At 38.2% G+C, this 22,888-nt stretch overlaps 3 protein-coding genes across 10 annotated transcripts in view; 1 reads left to right on the forward strand and 2 right to left on the reverse strand.

The window, feature by feature from the left end:
* Positions 1–13,071, forward strand: part of LOC124213646 (TWiK family of potassium channels protein 7) — a 259,133-nt gene extending 246,062 nt beyond the window's left edge. For all 4 annotated transcript variants that reach the window (XM_046615127.2, XM_046615126.2, XM_069134727.1 and 1 more), the window contains 3 exons: positions 7,685–7,890; positions 8,019–8,304; positions 9,801–13,071. In XM_046615127.2, coding sequence (XP_046471083.1) covers positions 7,685–7,890; positions 8,019–8,304; positions 9,801–10,081 — 773 coding nt within the window. In that variant the 3' untranslated portion in view covers positions 10,082–13,071. The remainder of the gene's footprint in view (positions 1–7,684; positions 7,891–8,018; positions 8,305–9,800) is intronic.
* On the reverse strand, positions 1,206–5,922 carry LOC124213644 (uncharacterized). Its single transcript, XM_046615119.2, has 2 exons — positions 5,687–5,922; positions 1,206–5,088 (listed from the first exon to the last, which is right to left on the reverse strand). Exons 1-2 carry the CDS (start codon positions 5,807–5,809, stop codon positions 1,354–1,356), a joined length of 3,858 nt encoding a protein of 1,285 aa, XP_046471075.1. The 5' UTR covers positions 5,810–5,922; the 3' UTR covers positions 1,206–1,353.
* A 607-nt stretch (positions 13,072–13,678) lies between the features above and the next one.
* LOC124213645 (uncharacterized) lies at positions 13,679–21,170 on the reverse strand. Of its 5 annotated transcripts, none has more exons than XM_046615124.2 (6): positions 20,616–21,170; positions 19,049–19,120; positions 16,142–16,358; positions 15,140–15,960; positions 14,296–14,465; positions 13,679–14,082 (listed from the first exon to the last, which is right to left on the reverse strand). In XM_046615124.2, the coding sequence occupies exons 3-6, from the start codon at positions 16,341–16,343 to the stop codon at positions 14,040–14,042; spliced, it is 1,236 nt and encodes a 411-aa protein (XP_046471080.1). In that variant the 5' UTR covers positions 16,344–16,358; positions 19,049–19,120; positions 20,616–21,170; the 3' UTR covers positions 13,679–14,039. The 5 variants fall into 5 exon arrangements, 4 of the variants coding, with proteins under 4 accessions (XP_046471080.1, XP_046471078.1, XP_046471079.1 ...); XM_046615122.2 differs by having other exon boundaries at positions 14,296–14,452; positions 20,616–21,154; XM_046615123.2 differs by lacking the exon at positions 19,049–19,120 and having other exon boundaries at positions 14,296–14,452; positions 20,616–21,153.
* Positions 21,171–22,888: the final 1,718 nt, after the last annotated feature.

A 22,888-nucleotide genomic window follows, 5' to 3' on the forward strand; every position in this document is an offset into this window, starting at 1 on the left:
AGAATTTAGAAAAGAATCTGTGTACACGTGATGCGTGTTTAATCCTATCCGATTTGTGTGAAAGCATAACTCGTACTCTCACCTCCACGGCTATAAGCTTGTAGTTAATCCTGCTTGCCCTATTCTCTTCGCTCTCTCTCTCTAGTTAGCGAATGGAGTTTCTAACCTGAGTGGCTGGCATTGTGCAAGTCTCCGAAGTTGGTGGAAAGTGTCTGCGACAAAGTGCACCCTGACTATCTACTGCGAAATATCCACGCTCACATAAATGGGGCCTGACACATACAGCGAGTTTGGAAACTAATATGCAGAGCCAACAATTAAACGAAATATTACACGAGAAGCTTGAAACCGTTAGTAAACACAGCGATCAAATTCATATTCAGATCTTGCAGTCTAACAGCGAAGCGCGTACGCTTTCACATCATCAGTTTTCCGTTCTTGAGCTTGCGATTGAAGTGAAAGAGTTTTTCCGCTTATGGCCGCTATACTCTTAACTTTCGAGGCTAACGATTAGAGCAGCTAGTAAGGAACGTTAAAAGTTTGCACCGCGCTAACTGAAGATATTAATGGTAATTGCTCAAGGCCATAACTTTTACCTCTACTGTTGAAAACTTGAACAACATGGATTTGGAGAACGGTTAGAATTGTGAGGATCTGTACACTTTATTTTTACGCAGGTACAAAGCTCAAGACTTTTCACTTTGTTCTCATTTTCTGCTGACCTTGGATGAAGACAAATCCAATCCGTTTATTTAATTTTCGCTATCTCTATGACCGCATGAAAAAAATCATTAAATTTCAGATTATCTGGATAATTAACATATAAGATAGTAATAATATTAATTTTACAAATAACGATAATTTCGTGCCGTTCGTAGCCACATAATACTAGTAACGTTGAACTGAGCGGTGAATGAAGCGAGATAAAATATTGTCGTAAGTGTCAACCCAACAAAACCTGAATCGTCAATTCAAATAAAAAACACTCGCTACTTTGTAAAATGGCGAAATATCAATGGTAATAAATGCACACACAGCTTGTAACAGCTTACCAAATTTACGAGCGATTAGAGAATTTTTCTTGTCACCTCGAATAGATTAATGATCGATAATTTGTTTCATAAATTTCAAAATGAAAATTAGAATCGTGAAAGAATTTTTATTGAGGTAAATCATACGGTATATATTATAGCTAAATACTCGTATCAATTGAATCACAATTTTTATTACAGTGCAAAAGGTACAATGAGCAGCGGATCGTACAAAACATTGTATTTTTCTTAACCACTACAGGGCTTTGATAACAGTTCAAAAACATTGCAGAACATCAATTTCCATCGATGTTTCAATTGGTTACCTATCATTCGTGGCGTAATTCATCCGTTCTGATCCAGGACCGGTCTGCTTTATGTACGGAATTAATCTTCTCACTTGTGATTTGAAATTAGGGTCCAAGTCGGGCACACGCAAGAAGTGTGTGAACAACCCTTTAAGAAACGATCCTTTCGTATGATATTGTTCGAAAGCAAAATCATCGTCACTTTGAAGAAGATATGGATTCTCAAGCAAGTATTTAATTACATCATTATAAGCATGCGGTACGTCGAAAGGCAAATTGTTGTAATCTAATAATGCCTCGATTATTTCTCCAAGAGGAATTTCCTCGCTGATGATGATCATTTCCATCCAGACCCAACCGACAGGCAACGCGCCGAAACCATTCGTCATGATTTTATTTTCGTAGTATTTAAGTGCGTCCAAAGTCTCGTCGTCCAAACTTATTTTGTTGCCCCAAATTGCGGCTTTAAATATCATCTTCAATAGCTCACCGCGAGTGATTGAATATGGTACTGTACCAATTTCCAGGAGATCGATTAAATTCGGTATCGCCAAAAACGCTTTGATGATCCACAACTTGTTAAGTTCATCCTGATTACGACCTGGTGGAAGAGCCACAATTAGGCTGATTGTCTCCGGCTGCCAGTTGATTCCTGGATCCGGTTGCAATTCGACTAGATGATAAGTGTAATCATCTGACATCTTTGTAAACATTGCCACGGTTTTGATGCTCAGTAAATATGCAGTCAGTTTTTTTAACAGCCGAGGCTTAAACTTCACGCGATTCGATTCTATCAGTTTATGCAAAACTACCACTAACAGAGTAGCCTTGTTGGGACTTGAAAGAGGATTGAACTGGGGACCCAAAATTTCTTGAAGCGAACCATCATTTATCAGCTCCTCAATCGGATTATCTTCGCCTTCCTCAAATTTGGGTATCAGTGTGCCATAGGGATCAACTGGATCCACGTGCTGCAGCAAATATTTGGGATGGTAAACTGGAAGCACCATAAACCCAGTCGGCGTTTTCTGCGGTGGTCTAGAATCCACGTTATTGTCCTTGGGATTTTCGGGATTGAAAGTAATGTAAAGTACATCTGACGTTATTTTTCGATACTTTACGACAATGGTTAACAATGCCGTGGCGCTAAGGTAATCTATAGCTTTCAGATATGCCTTAATGGTTGAAACCAATTTTGGATTCGTCATTACCTTCCAGTCGGTCAATGCGTGGTTCAGTAAATCATACAACAGTGATATCACAGTCGGGTACTTTGCCTTGTCGACTTTTCCTAAAATTGCCTTGACGTAATTGATTCCGAACATAAGCTGCAGAGGCTTGGATATGTTCGGTACTTCTGGTAGCTCGTTGGGGTGGAAATTTGTATTTGGATCGAAATTTTGTAGAAGAACGGTTATCGGAGGAAACTCTAGGACAATTCCCGTATCATTTTTGTCACTGGGTTCGTTGGGCGATATGTAAGGCGGTGCGTCACCTTTCGGAAAGATCACGCAGAACGGTGTTTCGAAGTCGATGTTCGGCGGAAGAATCGGTACGTGTGCAAGCTCTTCAGGCAACTCGTCCGTTGCATCAATAGGTTTCAGCGTTGGATCAAAATCTGGTTTTGGACCATAATCTGGATATGGGTCAAAATCTGGATTTGGACCAGTATCTGGATGTGGATCAAAATCTGGTTTTGGACTAAAATCTGGATGTTGATCAAAATCTGGTTTTGGGCTAAAATCTGGATGTGGATCAAATTCTGGTTTTGGACCAAAATCTGGTAGCTCCAATTCGATTGGCGGTCTAATAGATGGTATAATCTGCTGCGTAAAATTCTCTGACTCGTCTACGTAATCGGGTGGGATACTTATTCCTGGTTTCTCGAGGTCAGGTTCCTCACTGTTCCATTCAAGGTCAACACCAGTCAGGATATGTATAATTATAAACACTTCGAATGACAACACGTCGTAGACATTGTTCTCGTTGTCGCTGCTAACTGTATCCCTGATTACAAACAGCAGCTTTTTGATCATCAATATCAAGGTGGAAGGTACTCGAAGCCGCTGCACCGTACTAGGGTGAATGATCTCAACAAGAACATACACCAGGCATTGTACCGGACGATGACACATCGTTTTATCCACCTTGGAAATGAGCTGAGACAGATCCTCCAAAAGTTCCAAATTTTGTTCCAGATAATCTTGGATTTTTTTACCCAGAGCAGAAATCTCGGGGCTGTTGTTCGGTACGTATAGGAAATTGAGGAGTATAAGTAAGTCAACATTTGCTGGTACGGTTAACGACAGCGGATAAAGTTCTTTTTCCACAGTCAAAATTGACAGTAACTTCGTAACCAAGTCCTTGATGTCTTCTCTCTGAATTCGTCCTTGTATTCTCACCAAGACAGCGATTAGCAAGTCGAGAGGTTTGCGATAAATGTGTTTGCTCATTCCCTCTACCATATTGGAAATGTTTACGTTCTTCGTATATTCAATCAGGAGGTCTCTCAACTCGATCAATTCGGGAATGATCACATCATCCTGAATCATCCAAAACAGTTTTCTCAAATCTCCGTCATTGTTGAAAAGTACTTGCATATCCGCGGAGTATTCTTCCGGGTAGGTGGTTGAGGCTCTCCTCAAATGTAGTAACAAGTATCTGAGAGGCCGTTTAAGATCACTTGACGTATCGCCGTGGCGCAACAAGTACTTGGTGACCGAAATTACGAGTTCAACTGGGCTGTCATATTGAACTTTGGATGCAACGTCGTTCCAATGTTGAATCGAATTCTGTTGCGCTGCGATCCAAATGTATTCGACGTATTCTTCGAGGGCAGGATCCAAATAACCCAGTGGCAGATTCATCAGAATTGCCCCAAATATCCTCTGCGACAATATCACTTCGCGAGTCTTCAGTTTGTGAAAAATACTTACGAATATCGGACCGAGCGACTGTTTGACATCCACTGACATTTTGCCGAACGGATTCTGCTCTACAATGGCGTCCGTAGAAGCGCAGGTTTCAATAACGCTCGCTTCTATACCCGCCAAAAATATGGAAGGCTCCTTAATGCCAGCGGTAAGCTGATAGATGTCGACTCGATCACCGTCGATTTCATCCACCCAATATTTGCAAGCACAGTAAACATACGGCGATACATTATACGCCAAGGCCACCAATACCATTCTGAATTGAGCCTTCCTGTCGCTGTACTGTAATTGCTTGAAAATTTTCAAAACGTCGAATACGTAAGCCTGCTTCAGTGCCAAGGTTTTCATAATCAGATCCAACGACGCGTGCTGGTTAACTGTTAGTAGATTCTTTTCGACTGCCAATATGTGACCAAATACTCTGTTCATGTTGATTCGGAATAAAACGCTGCCGTACAATTTTATCTCAAGGTTGGCCATTGAAGATGAAGGCTGGACCAGTTGGTTATAGATTCCAGGTGTTTGATAACCCGTGTTATCTAGATGGGTAATTGAGGTCTCAACGTAACTGTAAGCGTTCACATTGTTGGCCTGCTCATTGTTTATGTTTGTCGCATGCTTCACCTTGTAATTATCTGTTCGACGGGTGGAAAATGGCATTTGTCGCGAAACGTATTTTGTGCCATTGAGCACTTGTTGATTTCCTCTCTGATTAGGAAATGCCTGCCTTCTCATAGTCAAGTGTCTGGCATTTTCACTTCCTTCAATTCCGCGGAATGTCAGACTTGGCAACTTGTGGGATGATCTCAGAGGAACCTGAAATATCAACTCATAATTCGTATCTTTCTTTTCTTCATTATTTTCGTTCTTTTATACAGTCAGTGCCGCATACCAGGATCAATGAAAAACTTATTGACAATTGACTCTAAGCTGCATTGCACGCTGACAGAAATTTGCAACTACTTATCATCACCGGAGGTAATTCAAACAGTAATAGCTACGTGCCGCAGAAACCGTAAAATTTCATCACGTTACAGATAATCGACAAACGTAATCGATGGTAGCTTGAATAGTTCGTGGTCCAAACTCTACGCAGATTTGTAGGATTGCTATATAGTTTTCAAACGTACTAGTCCGTCAAGTTTCATTGTCAAGAGAACATACATTACTACCAAATAATCAAGAGCCATGGAAAGCATTGTTCATCCAGTAAATAGTTGAAATCCGGGGTAACCGAATCACGAAGCGAAACAAAAATTATTTCAAATCTCAATCTAAGGATCTGACACAAGTTCGAATTGCGGAACGACAAAACTTCGCAGCCACCGGATGTGCGCACATCTGTAAGTCACTTCGATTTCAACAACTCACTGTAACGACATAATTGATTCTCAAATTAATCGATGATACTCACGGTCGCGTTTACCGAATGGCCATTAGACGCAGTCGAAAATGATGCAAAAGAGCTGTTGATAAATATGAGAGAAATCGCCAGGACCGTGGCCAGTCCAGAATGCGGTGTTCGGTAGGTGGACATGTCTGCCAGATGTTGATCAGATTCGCACAACAGTTCGTCTGTGGCCGCCTCGAGTGACCAAGTCAAGTCTGCGGAGGCAGATTCGCCAGCGCAGACTGAGGCGAAAAGCGAGCATCTCTTGGATTTTATAGGAGTCGGTAATCACCGGAGCCTAGGCATTAAATGGCTCGGGATCACATGTTGAGAATTGAATAGCGAGGTATACGAGCAGGACGGATGATAACTGCCTCGGCATAGCCGTGTTACTGCCAACCAATAATTAAGTTTTACTACTCGATAGTCCCGCCCAATGCACATGTGCCTAACAGTACCGTGTACGATTCAGGAATCGCACCTTTGAATAGGCGTCACACCGAGTTTAATGCTCTCCGAATTATCCGCATGGTCGCTTATTCGAAAGCAGCAGTCAAAAGGCTCCATTGACACGGAGTTTAAGATGCCTCGTCAGTGAACCGACGAAATTTTCTGATTAACAGAAATTTTAACTATCCACATAGTGTCGCTTAACCAATTTAGAATGAATTAACCTGTTTAGAATGATCGAAGTTTGCAATCATGATTTCAGTTATTGTCAATTCACGCAAATTGTTGACTGACAATTGTTCGATGATCTAGAGAAGTTTAATTGGAAAACACGTTCGATATTGAGTAGCAACAAATTTTTTATACTTTTTCTTATCACTTAAACTTCTTTTTGAAAGTAAGTGGCATAATTGGATAATCAATCATCGGATTGTAAATTGGGTGGAAAATTTTGCTCTGAATGCTTCCATGCCAGTTGTGGAACTAATTAAAATATTCACTAGGAAACGCTTAAGACAGTGAGGTTTCAGGAAAACACCAATTTTCAACATCATTTGGTATAATATCTATACAGGGTGAGCCGGTACCAAGTTCGAGAATAGGAAGAGATTAGCTGCAGCCGTAGATACTAACATTGATTAATTGAAGGTGATTCGCAGCTAGCATTGATGTATTGCGTGACTGTTAGTTACATGCAGAATGACCCATAATTGGCTTTCTGATCAAGTGAATTGAATTCCCATAAACCCGGGTTCCGTGATTTATCCATCCGTGTTGAGAGCAATTTGATCCCAACAAATCACGTCGCACTTGTTATGCTACAGCTGACATTCAATTACAATTCAATTTCGATTATACTGATAAGCGTTTTACTATTTTACAATTGGCAAGGTATTTTTCATCGTTTCGGCGAGCACGAACTTGATGAAAATGCAACAAGCCCAGCTTTCTGATTCAATTATCCGATGGCGAATATACTAAGGTATTTATCTGCTCCTCTGCAACAGGCTAAAGGAAAAAACATTGACAGAATGGAGATTAGTTATAAGTCATTGAAGATAGCGTGCCACATGTCGCAAGCAATTAAGAAAACAATATCAATTAGAGAATAAATTACTCTTAAAGTGGTGGTGTTTGGTCAGCATTATTCTCCACGCTAATAAACGTTTGATGCCGTGAAATGACGATGCTCGTACGTTCAAGATCGAATTGTACATGAGGTAGAATAGTACATCTAGGAGCATACTTGACACACTGAACTCAAACATCAAATTTTGTTCAGTTTTCAGGACCAAGGATGCCAATCTAGCCCGTATTTCATTTCATATCGAAGAATGATGTCCAATCTATTTTCTCGCTGTAAACGTTTCCAAATTAGAAAACCATCATGCTCACATCACTTCCTCCACCGTATTAATCTGCCCTCCAAATACTACCTAGACTTAAATCTTACTGAACAATGGAGAGACAGACGATGCAATAATGGTATCGAGCAGTGAATTGACAGATGAATGCAGCACTCCCTAATTGATCGTCAAAGTTGAACATAACCGAGTAATTTTTTATCATCAGGATACGGAAGCATCGCGCCTCGGTCGACTTGGGGCAAGGCGGCAACGATGGGTTACGCCACTCTGGGAATCCCCTTGACCCTCGTCTATCTATCAAGCGCCGGGGGACTCTTGTCCAGGTGTGCCCGTGGCGTGTTCACCAGGGCACTTTGCTGCTGCCTCTGCTCCAACTGCGGCTACTGCTGCTACGACGAAAGGAGAATGCAGGTACGATCATTCCGATTTTTTCATCGATCCTCTCGCTACTTGATTTGTTCATCTCATCAGCTGTGCCATTTTTAAGTACGTATCATCAGACCCCTGCTATTAACACAAGGCGTTTGTTCGTCGATCAGGAGAAAGAGAGACGCATGAGAAAGAAGCGCCAACAAGAGGAGCTCGCCCAGCAGCAGCAACAACTCCAACTTCAGGAACCGTTTTACGTGAGGGCGAATGCGTCTGCCTTTTCCAGTGCCGTCGAGGTCAAGACCAGCCCGAAGGACGAAATTTCCAGCCTGGGCTCAGGAGACAGGCCGAATGTCACCATCCTGGCCCCTATCAGTATCTGCCTGGGAGCAATGCTGTGTTACATCATTGCTGGAGGCTTAGCTCTGCATAAACTGGAAGGATGGACTTTCATAGGTAATAATGAGTTACCGAATGACATAAAGTTGAGGTGGTTAGATATAGAAACGAGGTCTAAGTAACCATTTGAGACGGAAAGTATTGAGTATCACTTGGGAGCCATGCATCTTCGCAACCACATGACGGAACAACGCGAAATTAGGTTTGTAAGGGGTTTTTGGGTCGCTGAACGATGAACCGATATCAAGTTTTAGGCGTTCAATTTTGATGAAAAACTAGATCTGAAGGTTTTTGAAGTTACTGAATACGAATCTATTGCAAAAATTAAGCTGTTCAAACTAGCTGATTGAACACGCAGGTGGCCTGTAATATATTTCCCTTTCCTCCATGGAGTTTATAAAATCAAACGAATTTCTTTTTGTTAATATTATCATATCGTAATTTTGATCTTGTATTCGTGTTTAACAACTCTGGAACTCGCCAACTGGCTAAGAAGATAGATTTTGTTTGTATCAAAAAAATCTCAGTCCCGAAGCATTCGTTGTCATAAAGGTGGTAACTTTTCCGTGAACTAATTTTACAGTTACATTGCAGATCACTTAATTTTCTTCCATTTAGAGAAGATTTACCTGGAATAAGATCAAGTTCCATTTGTATAATTTGATTTTCCTTTTGTTCCATATGCCGGATGAAAAATGTCTAAGATTTTCACCCTGTATTGCAGAAAAGCTTTCTCGAGTCATTTGTAAGGCACGAGGATTGACTTTCAGATTAAGAAGAAAAAAGTGCTCGTTTCGGAGTCCCATATGTTCTCTGTCAAATCCTACAAAGCGGATTGATAAATACCTATGAAAAATTTCGTGAAGTTAGGGGACGTACATGGCACACACTGTGCGTAGGTGTAGTGATTCATTTCCACGCTCACTCAGAGACGAAGAAGGTGGCAGAATTCACGATGTTTGATAAATTAGATTTCACAGCGTCAAACTCTTCTACTTGAGCTGTATACCGATAGTATAAACTTAGACGGAACTTTCGAATCTTATTTGTCACAGTGTTCTTACAGACGACTTTCAAGAAGACTAAGTTTTCCATAACAGCTGAAGCTTGTATATAACACCATCTGATGTCAACCTAAGACTACCTGGTGTCAGTTGTACGTTATCTGACAGTTTAATACTGTCGGATATCAATCTCAGAGTATTTGATGTCAATCTGATATTATTCAATGCAATTCTAATAATTTCTGATGTTATTGTAAGACAATCTGAAGTCAGTCTTACAACATCTGATGCTAAATTTCCGAATTGTCCTAAAAAATTAGTCTACAAGAGTGCATACCGGCCAATGTTGAGACCATATTTTGTACAGTCTACTTACCAGAAGGGGATTGAGTCAAAATTAAAAGAATCAATACCACAGTAATGGTAAACAATTTTTCGTATGGTTGTTTAAGTTCACGATGACCAATAGTAACGACAGTGTATACCAATAAGAACCTTGACGAATATAGTAAGCAAGTAATTGACGCATGAATCTTTCCGTGTTTCCAGACGCTTGTTACTTCTGCTTCATGACCCTGAGCACAATCGGCTTCGGCGACATGGTACCAGGTTCCTACCCACGCTACAATCCAGCCGATTCCCGAAACGTGACAGTTTGGTTTTGCTCGTGTTACATAATGTCGGGAATGGCGCTGACGGCGATGTGCTTCAACATCCTCCACGACGAGATCGTGCATCGGCTGAATCATCACATCGAGAAACAGGAACCTGTCAAAGCGTCTCAGAGCGTGGACGAACTGGCAACCGACCCGTTTTCCCTCACCTCGTGACAATTTCCGGCCAGTACAATCTGTCACAGAAACGGCACCGAGGAGACTCTCTGCGGCGACACACCGACGAGCATATTCGCCCATGAGAACGAGATGAACATTTTGAAGGACTCTTACAACCAGGTCGACGTCACAAGGGACTGTCAGCCGGGGCTGAAGAAGGAGGAACAATTAATTCCTATTTCGGCTGTTTACACCCTTCCGGAAGTCGACGAAGAGGCCGAAGAAAACACGGAAATGTAAAGGGTGACGCAGGGCGGACATTTTAACCCCCCAGCAAGGTTACGGGGCTTGGATTTCGACTGTCTATACTATTTCAAACTCATACCTATGACATGCATTACAATTGTAATACCTACATCTGTACAATCCGTCAGATTTAAAAATCACTCCAACGTTTCTCACAGTTATTTATTACTGTCGTCATTATTATTACTATACTATTGTTATGAAATCTCTTCGCATCGATATGCTGCGTTTGCTTCAGTTCGTCTCATTTTACCGGATCGTTGTTGGAGCTGATCATACGGAACGAAAGCTAATTAAGCACTTGGCATTTCGTGACGACGTGATTTTTCATTTGCAAAGTAATCTTACGTATAAATTGCAATCGCTGTAATTTGTGCCAGCAGTTGTGTCATGTGAAACAAGTTAATCCTAGTCTGATAATAATTTATCTGAATAAAGCCCATCACGAATCAATTATACAGCGAAACTGTTTAGTTTCTAATTATAAAAAGCTGTGATACAAGCAATTAACAGTTGAATCTTTTCGTTGTTCGTTTCGTTAAGCAAATAAGGAAACATTGGACGAAATGCTACGTCTGATAACAGTTTCGAACCCTTGATGCAGATTGTGAAAAATAAAAACCGTCCAGTTATCTTCAATATGTAAAGTGATGTAAAGTGAAAATCTGCTGGCACGCGATTGATAACTTACTCGTAATTTTCTATCGGCTTTTAATATATTTTTTCTTACTCCTTCAAATAATTGTCTGTTTTTCAGTGAAACCAAATAACGTGCAGACATTCTTGCCTGTAAAATAGTACTCAAACGATAGAGGTTAATATAAATCTTGTGCTCAAGAACAGTATGAATAATGAGGTTATAGGAATAAGATATGATTATATGGATAAGAAGAAGAATGTTGCGTTTAGAAGGACTATCCACATTGTCTAATATTCGTATTTTAAATGACGGAATATACACATAATACATTAATAAACTATAGGATAGGCAAATTTATATAATGAATTATACCATAAATATAGGAACAGTGAATAAATTTTGTTTCTTAACATATCATGTAAGGTATAAGACGCAGAGGAAGAAGTGAAAGTATTTTACACTCTCTTTTATTTTATCTTCACTTCGACTGCGATGAGTAAATGTGTGTGTATAAAAACTGCGGGAGAATAATGAGAAAAAGAAAATTCTCTCTTTCCCTGCGATTGGGAAAAAATTTACCCGCATAGATGGACAATTGATAATATGATAATTAATTGTCTGATCTACGAGTAAATCAACCGATCGATTAATGATTATTTGGAAAACAATGTGGGGCGGTCGGGAGTAAATTAATTTGTAAAATATTGTAAATAATACGATTAATATTCGATTACACGTTGCACGGACAAAGTGTTCGCGATATTATTATACACTGTAAAAATGAAAGAAAAACTCCGCAAGTGTTTTACCAAAGAGACAAAACTTGACCGCGGAAAAATAGAATAGCCTGAGCTGATTACTTTCACTACATAAAATATTCTGAACAGCTCTCACATAATTATATCTCGCCTTGGCTGTCGTAAATATCTGCATAATCAACTCGTTCGAAAATAGATAAATGTAATTGAAAATCTATCGGCGGTCGCCTGTCACAGGTCCGGAAATCCTACAGATTTTGCAGCTATCGCTGCGATTAGCCACACATCGTTCGTTGAGATCTATATAGCTGCAATCTCTAATCTTCGGTTAGTAACGGTCGTTAAAAAAACCGTAAGCGAATTATTTCAATTCAACAATAATAAATTAGTTCCTTCTGTTTCGTGTCACCGGATGCAAATGCATTTATGAATATGTATACAGTGGTCCGAATTTCTATTGGCTTGACCTCGAAAAATTTATACCGACTTGAAGGTATCGTTGAGAGGCGAACGATGAACAATAAAATGTCGACAGTTGGTGATCAAAAACTTTCACGAATTTTTTCACGACACAGTTTTGAGTTCAAAATGCGATTAATAGCACGCGAAAAATGTAATAAGACGAAATTGTAATATACTTTCATCTTTCTCTACTTAGGTGAGAAAAATGCGTGGTCAATTTTGTTTAATCTTTCCTGTTCAGGATTCTCTGGTCTCCTGGTTTCCCGTTCGCCGTGTTGCGAATCCCGGGGGAAATATAACGAAGTCGCTGACTCAAGACTTTTCGGTCAGTTGGAAAGTTTATTCGGCAATTTTACGTAAAAAATTCCAATAAAACTCTTGCATCGCTGGGGGACTTATTTTTCTTGTTAGTCAAACTGAGGGCCCAGAAAAGCTCGACAGCTTGGCTTTGCGGTACAGCGACATTTTTCACCCACGAAAATTACACCCGCAGTCTACGAAAACGTTCTCCATGTCTTCTCCCGAATTTGCGTCGATTGTTTTCGGTCACTCTACAAGGAGATGGACAATAGGATTTTAAATTTTATTCTGCACAACTGTTTCATTGGAAAACGTGATCCCATTTATATCGAACAGCAATCTGTATAGTGTTACAATTTTTACGAGCACTGCCGAGCTGACAATCAAATCGATCACCTATCAGTACCACGTTAATTATTTCATGCCAATCGAAGTTTATTTCATTTGAGCAATCTAGAAGGAAATTTTTTCTCATCGTGAATTGTAACCATTTTTGATCGATCTTATTCAACATATTTTGAGACATCAGTGGTAGGAAAATAGTAATCTTATTTGTCTGATTTTTAACGCAATGCAAGAACGATAACCCAATAAACAATGCCAGTATATAAAGCGTATGAAATTCGTCAAAAAAGAACGTTTTATTCTGTAGAATAAACGTGCAGCACCTACGTATTTTATTGCGAAGAATGTCCGCCGTGATTTCGGTTTATTAAACGTTTTTGGTGGACGTCTTACGATAGTTGTTCATATGCAAATTTTATACGTTTGAAACCAAACATTTATAAATCGTATCTCAATTTGTTGATAAAACGTATCGAAAATCCGTTATTTTAATATTTATGGTAATCGTCTAATATTTGGATATTGATGACTACTAAGAGACGTTTCGCAAGTACGTTTTAAAACTCAAATTATGAAGGAAATTTTTTCTATTAAAATGTGTTGACAATGTCCGTTTAACTAACGTGACAAAATGTTTTCTGTTAATGACGCTTTAATCTTTCATTATTTATGTCTAAACGAATATTATACAGTGTTAAAAAACGTTTTTAATTGGACCTCTAGACTTGAATACATAACGTATCTTGGATGTGTAATTGAAAGCGTATATAGTACACTGCTATAGAGGAAGATCATTTCACGTTAGCTAGAAACAAGTCTGGGTTGAGTTAGAAAGCGTACGAATTTAGTTTATATATGTGAATCGATTTTATTATATCTTTGTTAGAACGTTACACAAATATCTTATATCTATAAATACTCATTTATCAAAAAAAAAGGTACATCTTGTAGCTCATAGACACAGCTCAACCTACACTATACTTTCGTCTTCACGGTAGTTACAACTAACAGAAAACGCTAAGAATATTACACTTATATCAGAAATATTTATATGCCTGTATGATTTGTACTTTTATATGACTGTTTTTAAAATTAGTTGACGTTTACCACAGTTTCTTAGCCCTTCTTTCGTACATAGGTATGCCGTGATCGAGCTAGTTTTAACCAGTCTTTCACGGCACACGAAACACTGGTTTCGGTTGCATCACCAATTTCCTTCTTGCCAAGAAAGGTTTGTTTCACAGCCTCTGAGAAAAAATACATCAAAAGGAAGGTACAATATCACGATATTGATAACTGATAAGGAATAATTTCAATGTAAATTGTGATGAATCTCGAATATATTGGGAAAAAAGTTAACAGTTTGCATAATTTGAATAATAATGTGTGAATAATATTGTTTTCACACGATAAATCCAAGTAATAACTGTTTCTCGAAAATTTCATGAATTATTCATTACCGTAAACAGTTTCCATTGTCAATGTCTTTTGAAATGGGACTTTGTCCCTCCCTGCCCAATTGAATTGCATCGCTAATTCGTTTGTGAGTAGTGACCTCATTATAGCCAACACACATTGGCGACCGCTTGTCCCTCCAACAGAAGCCAGTTTCCCGGTCTGCAACAAAATACTAAAATGAATGAATGTCGAATTGAATTCAAAATATTCTTACTGTTATCAACATCGATAACAATTTTGACTAGTTGGAGATTGTCGATTCCTAATATTTTTTCAGCATTTTTTAACGTTAACCCTCTCGATCAGACCGAGACCGATTTCATGTTGAATGAAAATCTCTCACCATATTGATATTTCGATGGGTGAAAGCAGTTTACCTCAGGGTTTAGGAGTATCTATAAGGCCATCTGACCTTGCTTAATGGAACTATGCAGTTAGAACCCTGACCTTGCGACCGATACAGTTTTATGAAGCCTCAAAGTGCGTGTTGCGTAGAAGCAACATACGGTCCGAGAGGGTTAAAACGTTACGAACCGCAATTCTGTATGCCTGTAGTAATTTTCATTATTCCTTTGCAGTCAACACATACCGAGCGTATTCTTCAATGAGAGACAACCCCCTCCCTAGTGCTAAGCCAACTCAGGCACATGACGCGTACGTGAAGTTCGGTCGAGTGGAGACTAACATGGCCACTGGCATTCTATCCCCTCCCGGCCGAGCCTCATGTGCCTGTGTTGGTTTGCGCTAGGGAGGGGGTTGGCCCTCATTGAAGAATACGCTCGGTATTAGTACCTATCCGTATGTCATGACATACATATTTTGAATATGATTGCAAGGTCTACTCACTAAATAAGTTCGATGCTCTTCGGATTTCAGGATATTTTCGAGGTTGGAGAAGTCTTCCATGGAGTTAAGAGGAAGTTTTGGGAATTCGGCTGGTTTCTTTGTTACGTCGATGCTGACTTCCTTCTGTTTTGAGAAGATTTTACGTAGTAGCAGATGGTTTTGTTCAGTGTAGGATTTAATGTGTTCTAAATACTGCAGAGTTTTTTCTTCAAAGGTATTCTGTTCGCGTGATGTGGTCGGGGTTGAAGGTTCAAGTTGTGAAAAGGATCTTGATAAGTCATATTGCGTGGTAGACCTGATGATCCTACTAGAAATGTTTCTATTTGATGTTTCATATCCAGACAACTGATTCGGTGACTCATGGGAATTATCATTATACTGGTGCTGTACGATCTTGTGGGCCAAGTTTTTCTTTGGTGTCTGATTTTTGGTAGATCCTTTGGCTGAGTTAATGTAGCGAGTATTCTTATTACGGTTAGAAGTCGATTCATCGACTTCGGACGGTGGCAAATTCTCGTCAGCTGAAGAGGTGTAACCTAAACTACTTGAACTTTCACGAGAACGCTTCGTTTTTTTTTTTTTGTTACTAACGTGTCGATTTTTAGCCTTCTTCTTGTCGGTTTTGTGTTTACGTTTTTTCTTTTGCGGCTCAGGTTCGACATCATCACTGTTCGTAGCTTCATTCTCGTCCACGTCATTGGTAATATCTTGCTGAGGTATTACAGTGGATTTTTTAGCGATGTTGCGAATTATTCCGGATTCATCGGACGTGCCCAGCTCCAGTAGGCGCGCCATCGTTGCTTCGGTGTCGTGGTAGTCATCTGTTAGTTAATCAAGGAATATCAATCAATACCGAATGCTCATTGATTAGCAAAATTAATCACAAATGTACAATATGATCAAAATATATCGTCGTAACTCTTATCCAAGTGAAAATTAATATGATTGAAACATTCAATCCGTATACAATTGTAAAAAAAAGTTCTACGTTCCAATAATCACCTCCGGTATGCAGTACTTTGTGAATGGCAAACTTTGGCCATGTTTTTTCATAGGCAGCCTTTGATTTTACAAGTTTTGTAAAATGATCTTCAGTTTTTGTCCGTGGCCAGTAACATTGGGTGTTGTTTTCGACCAGCCAAAGAACTGGTACCAATGCGCATTCTCTATCTTCGCCAACCAAGAATTCAATCACCGCATACATAGTTCTGCAGCACGACTGAGTAAAAACATCGTTAAATGTATCATATTCTCTAGTCTGGTGTATAAATTTATATTTGATCAAAATTCAAGCACTTTTATTCCACTCTGAGCAAAAAGTGCCAGTTTAAAAGTTTTTAATTAGGACATCAACATAGGAATATGCAAGGTAGTATATAAGTTAAAAGATGAATCGATCATGAAACATTATGAAGATTTTGGGAACGCATGTCTAACCAATACTTGAACGTCAATGTGACGTACAAAACTATAATAAATCAGCTCAAAAGTGATGTTATGAACATATGGTAGAGTTGGGTATATTGGACTACTAGGTAAATTAGACTCGGCATATACGGTATATGGTAATAGGTATACGATAATGTTATTTTTTGCTAAACATCTCAATTGAAGCAAACTTTTAATATAAAAGAGATAATGAACCTACGATTCTCGGGAATGTGTGCGAGGTAGACATAGACATACTATACATGTCTTGAACGAATCCCTCTTCCTCGTACACATTGCCGAGAATCGTAGGTTCATCATCTGTTTTTTGTCGAGAGCTCGTTTCGTTGAGATGTTTAACAAAAAATAAAAATTTTATTTCATTTCGTGTAGTATCGGAGTTACTGCGAAACCATCTTTAAATGGAAGACAGACGAATTTATGTAATATATCATCGACGCGATAAGATTTCGCTACGTTGAAACTTCTTACGAAAAAAATCCCTAGTTTGGAAGATTTAATAGGTTTCTGATAAAGGTCTCGCTTGTACTTGAACGGAGTACCTATAATTCTATATTCTCCGGCAATGAAAAGGATTGATTTGATCACTAATATTTCTGTCCCACAAGCTACTACATTATCCGGCCTTTTTATTGATATTTTGAATTTTTTCGTTTCCAGAGCCTGACATTCACGAGAATTTCCAATAAATTTGGGTTTAGGAATAAATTTTTCCTGACAATTAGTTTTACGAATAGAACTTAGTTCTTCAAGTCGATTACTCAGCTGCTGCAGCGGCAAGCGTTTCGATCGAATAAGTCGTTTCAAATGGCCCAAATGATTTTCATACACAAAGCAACTGTATTCTTCTAATGGGCCAAATCGTTCTACGTCGTCTATGACATGCAGCAGCGAATGTACATTATATACGACAAAGTTTTGTCCGTATATCTTAGCACCTTGAGTAACGAATTTTTCGATCATATCTTGCGCGATGTTTCGAAAACGCGAGAACAAGGCTGTATTCGATAGAATATACACGGCGGCAGACAATAATAAAAAATGTTTGTACTTTTTTCGATCTAGCACATCCCGCATTACAACAGGGCCGGAATATAACAAGAAAAATCTAAATTCTGTCGCTTTCCATCGATGCAAATCCAAAAATCCACGGGGCTTTCGAGGAAACTCTGCCGGAACATATCGCGCCAATAGTTTCATTATACGTTCAATTTCTAACAAAATATCCTTAGACAATTTGCAATCACGTGAACCCTCGACCCAGTATTTAAGGAGCAACCTCTTCAAAATTCCCAGGTAGATTAAATGCATGGGATCTAAAGGAAATTGGGAGACTAGTCCCACGTAAAGATCTAAAAGAGGCGAACGTCCTTTAACGTGACGATCGTTTTCACTAGGTGCAACAAAATCACTATCTTTTCGCTTCTGGAATTCGGTGTCACATGGATAACACAGTTTACGGTTGAGATGAACTGCGCGAATCTTACACCTCTCGCAAGCATCCTTACCCGAATGTCCTAAACACATTTTCAACATAGATCTCGCGGGCGCGTCACACGCGAATAAACCAACTCTGACAAAGTATTTGGTGCCATTAAACTCAAAACCATTGGTGCTTAAACGTGACGTTTCTTTAATTAAATCTCGTAAATATGAAGATAGTGGCATCGGTTTACCCGTACCATAATAAACACCAATTACAAATGGGCTATCATCGATCATTGAAATACTGCGTCCCAAAATTGGCCAAAATGATGTTCCGCTACTTTTATAAACGGGAATCCCATCAATATTAAAATCAACTCGCAACGTATGTTCAGGTGACAGTCCTTTTTTGAGACCTGACTCGAGTTTTTGTCTCAAGCATTTCTCCAAACCGAAATAACACATTTCTCCGTTGTCTAAATTTAACGTTTCAATACGTCGTGACGTGTGAAGTAGAGTCCTAGCACTTAAGGGTAAGATAGGATGTGCTGGTTTCAATAATGCTAGCAATTGATCGATCGCGTTATGTGTGATGTTATTTGAAGATGCCCAGTCGCGCAAATTTTCAACAAAGTTCGTTTCATCATCTAAATGCACTTCATCGCTGACGGAACTTGAATTATCTTCAGAACTGTACAACGTAGCTTTGATGCTATCTATGTCACTTTCGATGTCTTTGAAATCTTTATTATCGCGGTTCGAATTAGAGTTTTCTTCATTCTGTTCATTACTTTGATGGATATGATCAACATCATAATCGCTATCTATAGAGTGCACATATTCTCCGATACAAGACACATGTTCATGACTAGCATCTTTTAATTGTGATTTCGTAAGGTGCTCGAGTGCACAATTATTGCCTGCAATACTCAGTAATACTTTACGAGTATTTATAGCTGTTTTGCGACGCAAATGTCGTTTACTCAGAACTTTTAAATCATGAGGCATGTTATAAAACTAAATAATAATACACACCAGACAAGAAATGATGTACGCTTTAACGTGCTTGCCTTATTTGTCGTAAATATCCGCACACCACTCTGAAAACTAAAAGTTAAATGAACCTAATGAACGTAGTACGTGAGTCAATACAGAAGATTCATAGCAATAAAGCTTTTACACGAGTTAGCGCAACAATTTATATAAAATTTTATTGAAAATTAAGTAATTTGATCAAAAATGCTGTTTCGTGTATATTTTCTTGGATTTGGGCTAAATAAATATTAAAAAGGCATTTGTAGCCGAACAATTTTGTAAACACGAATAAAAAACGTGGTCAGCTACCCATCGAACGTATATAATACGCAGGTAATGAGTAGTTTCATTCTATTGGATTTGACTCTGACATTTACCGATAAACGCATAGTATACTCATGATTTACGTTCAGTAGTAGGAATCGTGATATATTTCAGGACTAGATAGTACTGTTACTAATATTATTATTCTATAGTACTTATAGTTCTATGTATCGCTATTTATTGTTACTACAAATTAAACAAGATCGTAGTTTAACGTTGAACCAATTCTGGGCCGATGTCCTGCTTATATTCTAATACTTTTCGAATAGTATATCATGACGCCTACTACTGAACGTAAATCATGAGTATACTATACGTTTATCGGTAAAGATCAAAGTCAAATCCAATGGAATAAAATTACTTGTTACGAATTTCCTGCGTATTATATACGTTTGATGGGTAGATGACCACTATTTTTACCAGTGTTTACAAAATTATTCAGGTGCAAATCCCTTTTTAATATTTATTCAGCCCAAATCCAAGAAAATATACACAAAACAGAATTTTGGATCAAAATACATAATTTTTAATAAACCTCTATATAAGTTGTTGCACTAACTGGTGAAAAAGCTTTATTGCTACGGATCTTCTCTATTGTCTCTATTGTCTAACATGACCGTCTTCTTCTGATGGATAATAATTGTTATTTTCAATTGAAGGGAAAAGAAAATAAAAAATATTGTCAAAATAATATTTCTGTGATTTCGATGGCACAGAAATATTTACGTGGCTGTATTACTATACTTTGTTACTTTGGAAGATGCTACGAGTTCATATGTATGTTATAGATATGTTGAAACGGTATCTAAAAAAATAATAAACACGAAACCGATTTCAAACAATACAGAGCAAAAGTTACTAATAACCGCATGATCACATGGGATGATTATTAACATGAAGTTTTCCTCAAATTCGACAAGAACTAATATAATTAACCTATAATATACGTATCATAGTAAACTTAACACATATAAATAACGTTTAAAAACAGTTCAAAAATATTCATGAACGTTATATAATAAACAATAAACTATTCCATATTTTTATGGTACATCGTTTGGTTTAGAGAAAAAGACGCAGAACATTACACATAGTTTCTTTTGAAGAAAGAAAAGAAAGGAAAGAAAAAAATACAGAAGAGACAGAATTTGAGTTGCAAAACACATTATTTTTTCAACCAAGAATGCTCGATGTATTAAGACAAAATACCACCATATTTGGAAAAATATGTAGTTGTACTTACCAGCGTTATTTAATGACGAATTTGCTTCTTCCGTCTAGGCCGCAGATTAACAATAGCTTCTCACCTTTTTTGCTACACGATCACCGATCGATCCGAGCACCTCCGCATTCGGTTGACGAATAACGCCATAACCAGCGCCTGAGGCCAGTTGCAAGGGTGGGGATGAATATAGGCTCCCAGACAAAGACAAAGATAGAGGAGACGCAAGAGCGACAGAGAGATCGTGCCCAAAAGGGAATCAACTTTGCCATATATGCCCGTGTTATTCCGAGCTGTCCTTGTCTTACCACTCGCTATACTTACACTTACTGTATGAATGCGCGGTCCATGGGATAAGTTCTGTCTCTACATATAATTATTGCGCTCTTACTCTAGCTTGCAGCGTTACCGACGCTGACGCACCAGAGCAGGAGAATAATATATCAGTAGTGACACAATGTATAACGCACAGAACTCCGATAAAATAGCGCGAAAAATAAACGTACAAACGACGTTAAAAATGCGACAGGATATGATGAACGCTTGTTTTAGCAAGTACTCATACAAGATATTGAAGTCTTGACGTAATTCGTGCCAAATAATGAGATTTAATATATTATAATATGATAACCAATATTGTGAAATAATTATAAAAATGTACAATAAATTATTATTCTTGGTACGAAATTATTCACGTTTCGGACACTTCTTTATTCTCTTCCTTTTATTGGTTATATCTATGTTCCATGCACCGGTAAATGAATACAAGATCAGTGTTCAGCTTTAGTTACCACATAATATTGGCATCAAAATAACGGGTAATTAAAGTCCATTTTTCGGAAACTAATTATAAGATAATCAACTGATTTGGCCACCGCTTGGCATCAGGCGGTTCCGCATACATGAATACTAAAAGTGCGTTCATAATCTGAATATTGTACTCAACGTTGAATTTTCCTCAATCGTGTTGAAGTAAAACAAGTATGAACCCATTTGATCAAATATACATATTATACAATTCAATGTATCTTGAAAATAGTCCGATATTGAATAAATTTCATAAACGGTTATTGAACGTAGATCACAAGTAGCAGTAAAACGTGAACAATAATCGTTGAAAAAATACGTTCATCAAACGATGAATATATTTCTGTGCAATAGTGGAAAACCGCAATAATTAAGCGCTTAATTGGGGTTGCTGGTAGTTGTATGATGAATGTACAATATATATATATATATATATATATATATATATATATATATTAGGGTGTGTCGAAAATGAACTTTTTTTTTTCTTCGCTCCTACCACTCAAAACTTTAGGTTTTGACATTAAAGAGGTCCTCGTTCAAGGAGGGCGCTGTAGCTTGAAGTTTAGAAGTCGCTCAACGAGGATTTAGGTTTCCCATCTAATTAACACGTAAAAAATATTGTTTTTCGTTCAAAATGATGTCAGGCATCCAAAAAATTGGCGATTTCTGTGCTTCTTGGCTTATTTGAAAGCATGACTCATCCCCTAAACGATGATAGGTCGTTTTTCGACTTACCTTGTACCAATTTTTTTTACGCCACTTTTCGACCACAATAGTCACTTTTTCAAGTTTACAAAGTCTCCAATGTATCAATGAGTTCAAAATGAATTGCTACAAGTATTGATTCTTGATTCGAATATAAATAACCAATTCCAAAAATTAGTGAAACATACAAAATTTCTCAAAATAAACATGGTTTTTTGAATAAAATTGAAGATACGGAATTTACCAATTTTTAGAATTGGTTATTTATATTCGAATCAAGAATCAATACTTGTAGCAATTCATTTTGGACTCATTGATACCTTGGAGACTTTGTAAACTTGAAAAAGTGACTATTGTGGTCGAAAAGTGGCGTAAAAAAAAATTGGAACAAGGTAAGTCGAAAAACGACCTATCATCGTTTAGGGGATGAGTCATGCTTTCAAATAAGCCAAGAAATACAGACATCGCCAATTTTATGGTTGCCTGACATCATTTTGAACGAAAAACAATATTTTTTACGTGTTAATTAGATGGGAAACCTAAATCCTCGTTGAGCGACTTCTAAACTTCAAGCTACAGCGCCCTCCTTGAACGAGGACCTCTTTAATGTCAAAACCTAAAGTTTTGAGTGGTAGGAGCGAAGAAAAAAAAAAAGTTCATTTTCGACACACCCTAATATATATATATATAGATGTTGTAGACACCAAGATTGAAAATGAATTTCATAAACGTCTATCACGCGTAGATCAGAAATACCAATAAAACGTACATTATAATAG

Source organism: Neodiprion pinetum, chromosome 3 (assembly GCF_021155775.2).
Source record: "Neodiprion pinetum isolate iyNeoPine1 chromosome 3, iyNeoPine1.2, whole genome shotgun sequence".
Classification (NCBI taxonomy): domain Eukaryota; kingdom Metazoa; phylum Arthropoda; class Insecta; order Hymenoptera; family Diprionidae; genus Neodiprion; species Neodiprion pinetum.

Excerpts from the sequence above, each read along its gene's own strand:
- LOC124213644 (XM_046615119.2), bottom strand. The coding sequence starts at position 5,809 with ATGTCCACCTACCGAACACCGCATTCTGGACTGGCCACGGTCCTGGCG. Across the intron at positions 5,089-5,686 it reads GCCATTCGGTAAACGCGACC|GTTCCTCTGAGATCATCCCA; the intron begins GTGAGTATCATC and ends TTGATATTTCAG.
- LOC124213645 (XM_046615122.2), bottom strand. The coding sequence starts at position 16,343 with ATGTATGCGGTGATTGAATTCTTGGTTGGCGAAGATAGAGAATGCGCA. Across the intron at positions 15,961-16,141 it reads CAAAGTACTGCATACCGGAG|ATGACTACCACGACACCGAA; the intron begins GTGATTATTGGA and ends ATTAACTAACAG. Across the intron at positions 14,083-14,295 it reads GACAATGGAAACTGTTTACG|AGGCTGTGAAACAAACCTTT; the intron begins GTAATGAATAAT and ends ATTTTTTCTCAG.